We start from the raw sequence: 10,926 nt of genomic DNA on the forward strand, positions 1-10,926 counted from the left end.
TAGATAAACTGGCACATATTTATTTGTGTGTGTGTGTGTGCGTGGTATATATAAATGTATATGTACATATTACTTTGTTGACGGCGACTCGTGTAAGGCATGTGGCGATGTTTAAAGCAGGTTAGTGTTGTATTATACATGCTGGTCGACAGGCTATCTTCCCGAAGCGTAGTAGCACATATTTGTCTCGGGACTGCATGACTCTCCCCCAGGCACTTTACAGCTGGTTCGTTATTTCTATCCTTGACCTGTTTCAGACTCTACCCTCTTCATGCTGGTAGCAATGGCGGTGACGAGCCATTCGTTCATTCTCAATGGTAATAACGACAAAGTGTTCTGCATATATACTCACACGCAAAAGAAACGCAAGTCGAGTATGCAGTATACATATTATTTATTTTCAACAGTAAAGACAAGAAATACTAATAGGGCAAAATTGACAAACATTTGACTGAAGACAGTTTAATGGATTAAAAGGCAGATGACATAATTGTTTTTTTTCAAATGTTAAGGGCTTACACAGTTTCGGGTCAATACCCAAAATGTCAGTCAATACCTGGTGTGACCACTATTAGCATTGCTCACTGCCACACATCTTCTGTACATTGAGTGGATGTGACGATTTGTGAAGGCCCTAGGGATCCTCCTGCTCACATCCAGAGCAGCTGTGCGTAGTTCATCGGCAGTTGTAGGGACTGGGCGCACATTGTGCAGACGCCTTTGAACCTCATCCCACAAGTGTTCGATGGAGTTCAGATCAGGGCTGAGGGCTGGCCACGGTAGAACACGGATGTTATGTTGTTGCAGAAAGGCCATGGTAGCTCTGGCAACATGGGGACGAGCGTTGTCCTGCTGGAAAATGTGTTGTTTATGCTGTGCAAAAAAATGGAACAACGTGGGGTCTGATCACTTGATCGATATACCGCTAAGCAGTGACGCTGTGTCCCCGACCTTGACCAACATTCAGAAAGCACATGGGTCCAAGTTTCGCATTAAGTCCAATCCCCGCCCATATCATGACGCTCCACCCCATGGATCCCTTTCCACAACGTTTCGATCAGTGAAACGATCACCTCAACGCCGCCAAATTCTGACTCTTCCGTCTGCATGGGAGACACAAAAGCGACTTTCATCAGAGAAGATGACACGCCTCCACTCACGATGACACCAATTGTGATGACCCTGTGCCCACGGAAGTCGTGCTTGTCAAAGGCCGTGGTTAGAGAACAGGACGACGAGCTGGTCGGCGACATCTGAGGTTGTTGGAACGGAGACGTCGGATCACAGTGTCCCGGCTAATGTGTCGATTATGTGTTCCTATGGTCTGTCGAGCGCTTTCACTTGCAGTTAGGAACGGCTGTCGCTTGTGTTGACGGGTAATCTGCCGATCTTGTCGAGGTGTGGGGACCCTAGGACGACCGCTCCTTGTAAGGTCATCTGTGGTCTGTGTAGCATTGTATCGATGCAGGAGACGGTAAATTGTGGTTATGTTAACGTTGAAATGACGGTAACATCTTGGACAGACTCTCCAGCTTCCAAACGTCCGATAGCCTGGTATCTGTGAATTTGAGTTAGACGTGGCATTGTTGACCAAGGAGTGGTAGGTCCAAGAATCGGCAACAGTTTTATACCCACTACAGTTCGTGACAGTTCGTGCATTTTCGATTTCGCGAGAAATGGATGTATGATACCCACATATTCATTGAAATAGTGCGTTTTGGCGATTCGTTTTTATGTTTCGTTTTTACTCAGGGCTTCCATAATGCAACCAAAAATATTGATAACACCATCAGGCTTCACTACATGCTTTAAACTCGTATCAATTTATGGTTCCGTGTTTGTTACCTATTTGCTTAAAACCACCTGCGTTTCTTTTGCGTGTGAATATATATATATAGTAATAATTAGATAAGTGGAGTAGGATTGAACACAGTTTTAATTGGCTAGCGCTTCCAACTCGTACCACGTACGAGTCTCATCAGGCCATAACTGAATAACGGACATGAAGTAGTAGCAGTATATATATTCTTGATGCACGTCCCAAATGCAAGTAAATAAGTATAACCCCGTCTCCCCATGCACAAGCCAACGCCTGACGACTCTCCAGATCCATACAATCGTCGGACGCTAATCAGAACTACATGATTACACTCACTGCATTGAAAACAAGATAATCAGTATAGTGTGTAGATTATGTCTGTGTGTTTTAGTCCAGCTATATGACGGAGGTATGTAAATAATCGAGTCTGGACAAAACACTCCAGTGACATTATAAGCATCGATCTACGCAATTGGGATACGAGGACATGCATCAACCAAGTCAGTGACCCTGACCCCCCGATCCCTTTAGTCTGCTTCTTACGACAAGCATAGTCGCCTTTAACGGTAAGCATGAGTTGCTGAAGACTGTGTTTGTCCTTGATAACAGCTTTTCATTTGAGACATATCGAAAGAGAGAGACAGGCACAGAGAGGGAACATTGTAGGTAATATGAAACACACGTAATATACCTGTTTCCTTATTGTATCTTTCTTCAGATAACTTTGAAGGTGAATGCTTTGATAAACTTGGCAGCTGTGCTTCGTATGGTGCCGATATGTGTAGTAGAAACAATGGGCTGTGGGCGAGAGTGTACTGCCAAGCACACTGTGGACATTGTGGTGAGTCAATCATTAATAAGGTCAATATAGTTCTAATTGATGAGTAATATTTTCCTTTCCTTACATCTCTGATTCCACTGTTTCTCTATTGAATTGCCACTAGATGTTGTTAATCCGCCTTTATGGTCCGTCAACCATCACTCATTCACCCGGGTTTTACAAATACATTTTCTTTATAATTATAACGTAATTTTGTGACCTCTGACTTGGTGTAAAAACAGACGATTTAACAATGACATAATGTGTGTTAAACATGCGTGCTGCATGCATGACCCTAGGTCACCATAATATCCAGCCCGACGATGAGGGAATGTCTCAAAGACATGTAAAAAAAATAAAAGGAGGTGAGGTGTGATGTGGTTTAACGTCACGTTCAAGATTATACACTTATAAAGGGACGGGACTTTTGGGTTCTTCCATATAAACCGCAAAAGAAAGTATACACCCATGTTTGATGGTGGCTAAAAATAAATAAAAAAAAGAGTGGTTATTCGATTGTGATGTCTCTGATATGGGTATGATAGGCGATATCCCATTCGTCATATCAATGAGTATCTCACAACAGGTGACGAACACATGACGCCACATGGAACATAAAGCGGTCGTAATTTCACAGTACACAGCAATGGACACAGGGGGGCCGTGTTGTCATGCTCAGTTTACAGCTACTAGACATTATCAATAGAGAATGTGACGATCAGGCTCGCTCTCTCATCAATTTCGTCAGTCGCTCGATGACGTTGTTGGGAATCCGTTGCCAGTCGTCCCTCAGTGTGGCTTTAAGCTGTTGACGATTCTGTAGTGGATGAGGACACCTCCTGATCTGACGATCCAGATGATCCCACAAGTGTTCAATGGTGTTTACGCCTGGTGGACGAGCTGACCAAGGAAGATCGACGACGTTGTGGGCAGCCAAGAGATCCTGGGCGACCCGTGCAGTGTGCGGCCTTCCTGAATGCAGCCTGGCGCTAATCGTTCCATCCTATATTGCACAAATGCGAAATGCGCAAGTACCGGTCATCGTGTGGTGTTGACACGCGGGGTCTGCCTGATCTGCCCTGCGTTCTGCCAGTCTGTCTGTTACGTTAAACCAGACAGACAATGGTTGCACGTGTGCAGTTGATGTTTCTTGTAGTGTGGATTTTCAGCTTACTAATGTTTGGTGAAGTTGTCCAAATGATGTAATGGTGGTTATGAATATGCCGTGATGTTTTTAAAAATTGTTAAATGATTTGATGATGTGCACATATGGTTTACATGCTACTTAATGTTACAAACGTTTACTGGGGCGGTCAGGTAGCCTAGTGGTTAAAAGCGTTCGCTCGTCACGCTGAAGACCCGGGTTCGATTCCCGACATGGGTACAATGTGTGAAGCCCATTTCTGGTGTCCCCCCGCCGTGAAATTGCTGGAATATTGCTAAAACGGCGTAAAACCATACTTACTCACAAACGTTTACATATTCACACATGTGTTGGTCAGACACTTCAAAGAACACTCACAGTCACGGCTGCTTGTACAAAGATGTGACTTACCACGAGGGACAGACGTGGGAGGATGGCTGTGACTACAAGTGCAGATGTGTGGACGCCAGCAACAACTTTTTCACGTGTACAGAATAGTAAGTACCGATTTAGCTAGGCAAATATTGTCAACATATACTTTCCAGGATGGCGGGATAACCCGGGAAAACGCCCATCTGTTAATTCATGAGGAAGGCCATGTAAAAACAAACAAAACCAGTTTTTGTACGTTGGTGTTTTCAGTAAACAATGTGTTAAAATGTATCACTTGCAATTTTGTTTGTTGCTTGCCATATCATGCGGTGATACTTGGGACCGGATAACTAAATACATTCAAATGGTGTTAATAACGTACGTTCCTATTGGAATTTTAATGAGTAAGTGAGTATTGTTTTACACCTCTTTTAGCTATCACGGCGGGGGCACCAGAAATGGACTTTACACATTGTACCCATGTGGGGAATCGAACCTGGGTCTTCGGCGTGACGAGTGAACGCTTTAACCATTAGGCTACCCCACCGCCCCCATGGTAATTTTAAACACACTTTATATATCACAGAAAGCATCGATTAATGTAAAACACATGGTAATACATGGAGATGCTACTTGCAGTTCCGATTATCGCTGATGTGTTTTTATCTGACAAACTCTAATCCCTTTTATGAAGACGATATAAAGCATATGTATTGTCACGACAAACATTGTCAGAATGAACATTGGGTTCTGAAGGCTAATTATCATGTAGCCATGACTTGTATATGTCTCCATCTCTTAATTGCCATTACTTACATGACGCTAATCACCATTGTTAATCCTCATCACCAGACAGACAGAGCGGGTATTCCAATCATTGTATTAGTTGTTTATCGTTTATATGCTGTGCAGTAAACGTTCCGGGACAGTGATGCAGATGGTGTCCTCGATTCCCCCAAGAGCTAATTACTCCGTCCACATACGCGCTGACAGTATTAATACCCTTTTTACTTTAGGCTAAATCACATAAGTGTAATAAGTGATAAATGGTTTGTTTTTTTATAGCTCGTCTGTAGAACATGTTACGATTTCAACTAATAAATATATAACTGCTTCAACACGTAAAAAGTAAGATGAATTATCCTTATCTTTCAACAGAACTGGCAACGTCTCTGCATATTGGGCAGATAGTCGTGTGCTGGTTTGGCAGATAGTTGTGTGCCTGTTTGGGCAGATAGTTGCGTGCTAGTTTGGCTGATAGTTGTGTGCTTGTTTGGCAGATAGTTGCGTGCTAGTTTGGCTGATAGTTGTGTGCTTGTTTGGCAGATAGTTGTGTGCTTGTTTGGCTGATAGTTGCGTGCTAGTTTGGCTGATAGTTGCGTGCTTGTTTAGCAGATAGTTGTGTGTTTGTTTGGCAGATAGTTGTGTGCTTGTTTGGCAGATAGTTGTGTGTTTGTTTGGCTGATAGTTGCGTGCTTGTTTAGCAGATAGTTGTGTGCTTGTTTGAAAGATAGTTGTGTGCTAGTTTGGCTGATAGTTGCGTGCTTGTTTAGCAGATAGTTGTGTGTTTGTTTTGCAGATAGTTGTGTGTTTGTTTTGCAGATAGTTGTGTGCTTGTTTGGCAGATAGTTGTGTGCTTGTTTGGCAGATAGTTGTGTGTTTGTTTGGCTGATGGTTGTGTGCTTGTTTGGCAGATAGTTGTGTGCCTGTTTGGCAGATAGTTGTGTGCTGGTTTGGCTGATAGTTGTGTGCTTGTTTGGCAGATAGGTGTGTGCTTGTTTGGCAGATAGGTGTGTGCTTGTTTGGCAGATAGTTGTGTGTTTGTTTGGCAGATAGGTGTATGCTTGTTTGGCAGATAGGTGTATGCTTGTTTGGCAGATAGCTGTGTGCTTGTTTGGCAGATAGTTGTGTGCTTGTTTGGCAGATAGTTGTGTGCTTGTTTGGCAGATAGTTGTGTGCTGGTTTGGCTGATAGTTGTGTGCTTGTTTGGCAGATAGTTGTGTGCTTGTTTGGCAGATAGGTGTGTGCTTGTTTGGCAGATAATTGTGTGTTTGTTTGGCAGATAGGTGTATGCTTGTTTGGCAGATAGGTGTATGCTTGTTTGGCAGATAGCTGTGTGCTTGTTTGGCAGATAGTTGTGTGCTTGTTTGGCAGATAGTTGTGTGCTTGTTTGGCTGATAGTTGTGTGCTTGTTTGGCAGATAGTTGTGTGCTTGTTTGGCAGATAGGTGTGTGTTTGTTTGGCTGATAGATGTGTGCTTGTTTGGCAGATAGGTGTGTGCTTGTTTGGCAGATAGGTGTATGCTTGTTGGGCAGATAGTTGTATGCTTGTTTGGCAGATAGGTGTGTGCTTGTTTGGCTCATAATTGTTTGCTTGTCTGGCAGATAGTTGTATGCTTGTTTGGCAGATACTTAGTTGTGTGCTTGTTAGGCAGATAGTTGTGTGCTTTTTTGGCAGATAGTGTGCTTGTTTGGCAGATAATTGTTTTCTTGTTTGGCTGATATTTGTGTGCTTGTTTGGCAGATAGTTGTCTGTGTGTTTGGCTGATAGTCGTGTGCTTGTTTGGCAGATTGTTGTCTGTATGTTTTGCATATTGTTGTCCGTGTGTTTAGCAGCTAGTTGTCTGTGTGTTTGGTAGATAGTTGTCTGCATGTTTGGCAAATAGCTGTATGCATGACATGCGTCCTCACACGACTGGTTTAGATCCTTAATAATAATTCATTATCACACAGCTGTCTGAAGCATGAAACAGAAGACATGGCCGATGGATGCCACTGGGAAAAAGTTCCATTTGAATGTTGTGAGGTGGAACTTTGTCCAAATAAAAACCGAGGTAAGTTGGTCATTGATCCTGAGCTGGGAAGAGCTTTCACGTCAAAGTGTTTTATTTCTACATCCGTGCATTAATATAATACTCTTCAAAAAAAGAAACTTGACACTGACTTTCAAAATGTAATATAATGCGATTGTTGCAAAATCGGACACAGAAACCATAATTGAAAAACTGTTTGAAGATCAATGTACACAATGTTCAAAACATTAATCGTGTCACCTAGACAGACACACGTACACGATACAGTTAATGTCACAGGGGTACAAAAAATGTCATTATCGGTTGTGCCCACCACGTGCATCAATCACCGCTTGACACCGACGACCCATAGATGCAATCAAGTTGTCAATAACACGCTGTTGGATGTGCTGCCATTCATGCTGAAGTGCATCAAGAAGCGCCGGAAGTGTTTGGGGCGGTGGATTCCTTCTGCGAACGCGTCGATCCAACTCGTCCCACAGACGCTCAATCGGGGACAAATCTGGTGACCGGGCTGGCAAAGGTAATGTCTGGATATTGTTGTGCTGTAAGAAGTCCTGACAAACACGTGCAATATGCGGTCGAGCGTTGTCCTGCTGGAAATGTCCGCCATGAACGTTGACGTGAGGAAGAACGTAAGGCTGTAGGATCAAGTCTCTATAACACACACCTGTCAATGCACCTGCCAAATGCACGAGAGGCGTCCTACCACCGTGATGAATTCCGGCCCATACCATGACACTCCCGCCGCCAAATGGGACAACATGCTGCACACAGTTGGGGGCGTAACGTTCACCCCGACGTCTGTAGACATGTGCGCGCCCATCAGCACGTGTGAGTAGGAAACCGGACTCGTCAGTAAACAGTACACTTCTCCACCTTACACGTGCCCAACTAACCCTCTGTTGGCACCAAAGCAGATGACGTGGGGTCAATACATGACGTCGAACAGGTCTTCGTGCAAAAAGTCCAGCCTCCCTCAGTCTGTTGCGTACCGTTTGATCTGATATTCTGCGTACCCCAGGGATCTGTGTGGTTGTAGACGTGGCTGTGGTAGTGCGGTCTCGGAGGTGTCGCAGCCGGATGTATCGATCTTGTGCTTTGGTTGTCACCCTTGGTCTTCCTGACCTTTGTCTGTCGTCAACTCTGTTGGTGTTGTATCGGGTCCACAGTTCGGCGATTGTCTGTCTGGATACGCAAAAGTGCCTGGCCACTTCTTGCCGAGTTGCTCCAGCTTGTAATCTCCCAATAGCGTTGTTCCGTTGAGCTGCATTCAGTCTTGGCATTCTGTCACCGCCTCTACTGTCGTTATAAGGACTGTATGAACAGCCGTTGATGTGGATTTTTATACCCAATCAGCAGGGGGGCCTGCATGCCTAAATGCAGGATCCTGTGCTGCAGGTTTTTTACAGGCGGTTGCGTGTGGATGAAGCTGTAAAATTGATCCCCAAACGCTACGTTTATGTGCTTTGCATGTGTTTTCGCGAATTATAGACACATCATCCTTCTGTTTGACTTATTTGGTTCTCATTTAATGTAATTATTTTAGATATTTGGCAAAAAGTGGTTTTACATCTCTGACAAGTTTCTTTTTTTGAAGAGTACACACACACACACACACACACACACACACACACACACACACACACACAAACTATTGAGAAATGATAAGTAAAGGAATGACGTTGTTGAAATTCGGTTTTCATAGTAAAGTTGCTGCCTGGATCATGCCCAGTGAACATCGATGCAGGCACGATATCTTCTGGGCATACTGGAAACCAGACGCCGGTTTGTCTCCCTTCGGCATTCTTTCTGTAAGGCATGCCCAGGCTGTTTCAAATTCTGGGAAAGCTGAGGTCGAATGCGGATCCTTCGTCCAAGAACACCCCAAAAGTGTTCAGTCTGGAGACTTGGGCAATGTTGTGTCACCTTGGGGTCTCAGACAGACGACTGCAACACGATGTCTGCGAGGACGTGCGTCGTTGCCCTGGAGGACAATATTTCGACCCACGCACTGGGCATTTGGGATGACCACTGGACTTGAAATTTGGTCCACATAACGTTGAGCGGTTATATTCTGTTGCACGATCATCAGATCCGTCCTGTTGCCGTATGTGATGCCAGCCCAGACCATGATGCTGCCACCGCCGTACCTATCGTGCTCTTCGACTGCTGCAGGATAGTACTTCTCTCCACGCCGTCTCCAAACACGTTGTCTACCATCTGTAACGCGTAAAATGAACCTCGATTCCTCAGAAAACATGATGTATCTCCACAGCTACTATTGACGGCCTCCAAAAGGCTGTGCCCACTGTTGCCTGGGGCGCCCGTGTGGCACAGTTAGACGCATTCCTCTGGAAGGATGTCTTGATTTCGGACCCACTCTTCAGTCATGTCTATTGGCGCAATGATTCATGTTCTGTAATGTACACTTTGAGGCATTTTCCTTCGTTGTACCCGATCAGTGAACCATGTGGTTATGACGTTTGGCACATGCGTATAACCTAGATGTGTCACAATTGACTGCATGGTTAATGTGTGTAATGTACAAAGTTTGAGCGAGTTTGCTATCCGCGTTCAGTGTCTCGTGCAACAAAGCTGGTCATGTCATTCTTCCCGCTGAAATGACGGGGTCCCCTAACACAATGTTCCTAGTATAATTCCGAAATTTTTAATTTAAGTGTTTCTTGTTAACAATGATGCAGCAGTAGCTACTAGCGTGTAAAACAGTTTGATGTATTATTTGTCTCAGGAGTAACACGACCAGCTGGCGGCAACACATCAGCCACATCGGCAGCCTTGACATCAGATCCATGAACTGCGCCAACACATCATGGTCCAAATAAAATATATCCAGCCACAACACCAATTTCACTTTGAAACTTTTATTATGGTTTTGACGTAGCTTGTGTTCCGGGCCGTTTTGCCTTGTATGGGCGTGGTCCCGTTTGCTACGTCACAATGGCCAAGATAGTGGGGGAATTAACTTGGTAGAGCTGATTACTCGGCTGTCACCTTTAAAAGAGAGAGAAGGCTGCTGAGTCCCTTTACGTCTTTATTCGTGGCAGAGTCTAATTTCATATATAGAGAGATATTTAAACAATATTACATTACAAGATAGATGCAGTCAATGACTTGTTACATTAAATATATAATTGACAACCATACATGAATTGATAGCGACTGGTTTAAGCTTTCTTAACAGGACTGTTCTAATAAATAAGGTACAAAAACGAATTGTGAATAATAAGCGACTGGGAGGTATTTCATGTTATTCTAGCTATGACATTTCATACAGGAACTGTTAACATTTACATTTACGGCATTCTAGTGTTATTCGTGTATTTACATACAAATGTATTTAACATACTGTATAATTTCAATGCCGTAAATGCTTAACCAAATGATAGACGTAGCATGGCCAATATTCGTATGAGACGGTATTTACGTGAGATTACCCGCGGGTATTTACCACAATGTACTCTTTCCCATGCTATGTAATGTACGGCTTTATCTATCACTTGGCCTATCAACAGTTAATGTACAAGTGAACTAATCTACTGACATCTATATAAACACACACATACAATTTAACATTCAAGTTGCTTTGCGGTATAACGAATGACATATAACTTATTCTTAAATATTACAAACCATGGTAAATATAAAGTTGCTTGCACATGATATAATATAAGTTAAAGGCAAGGAGAATTGAAGAAGAAAATAATGTTGTCTTACCTTTAAAACAGAGAGAAGGCTGCTGAGTCCCTTTACGTCTTTATTCGTGGCAGAGTGAAGTATCTGCCACTGGACTCCGTATATATAGGGACTCAGGCCTTCTATAGAATGCGTTAGTTACCTAATATTGAAACTATGATCTAAATCTGCTACATGCGTGGCGTATTAATTACAATTATTCGACAGTTACAGAGCACACTGACCGCGTAATATCCTTTGTA

The 10,926-nt window shown here is 43.5% G+C and overlaps 1 protein-coding gene across 1 annotated transcript; it reads left to right on the top strand.

Moving 5' to 3' along the window:
- On the top strand, positions 1 to 9,836 carry LOC124113323 (CCN family member 4-like). The gene is made up of 6 exons (XM_046473605.2): positions 1 to 120; positions 258 to 317; positions 2,538 to 2,660; positions 4,142 to 4,280; positions 6,888 to 6,988; positions 9,720 to 9,836. Exons 1-6 carry the CDS (start codon positions 108 to 110, stop codon positions 9,782 to 9,784), a joined length of 501 nt encoding a protein of 166 aa, XP_046329561.1. The 5' UTR covers positions 1 to 107; the 3' UTR covers positions 9,785 to 9,836.
- Positions 9,837 to 10,926: the final 1,090 nt, after the last annotated feature.

The sequence above is a fragment of the Haliotis rufescens genome, unplaced genomic scaffold (assembly GCF_023055435.1).
Source record: "Haliotis rufescens isolate VD_foot unplaced genomic scaffold, xgHalRufe1.0.p SCAF_19, whole genome shotgun sequence".
NCBI lineage: Eukaryota > Metazoa > Mollusca > Gastropoda > Lepetellida > Haliotidae > Haliotis > Haliotis rufescens.

Excerpts from the sequence above, each read along its gene's own strand:
- LOC124113323 (XM_046473605.2), top strand. Across the intron at positions 2,661-4,141 it reads AGCACACTGTGGACATTGTG|ACACTTCAAAGAACACTCAC; the intron begins GTGAGTCAATCA and ends TGTGTTGGTCAG. Across the intron at positions 4,281-6,887 it reads TTTTTCACGTGTACAGAATA|CTGTCTGAAGCATGAAACAG; the intron begins GTAAGTACCGAT and ends ATTATCACACAG.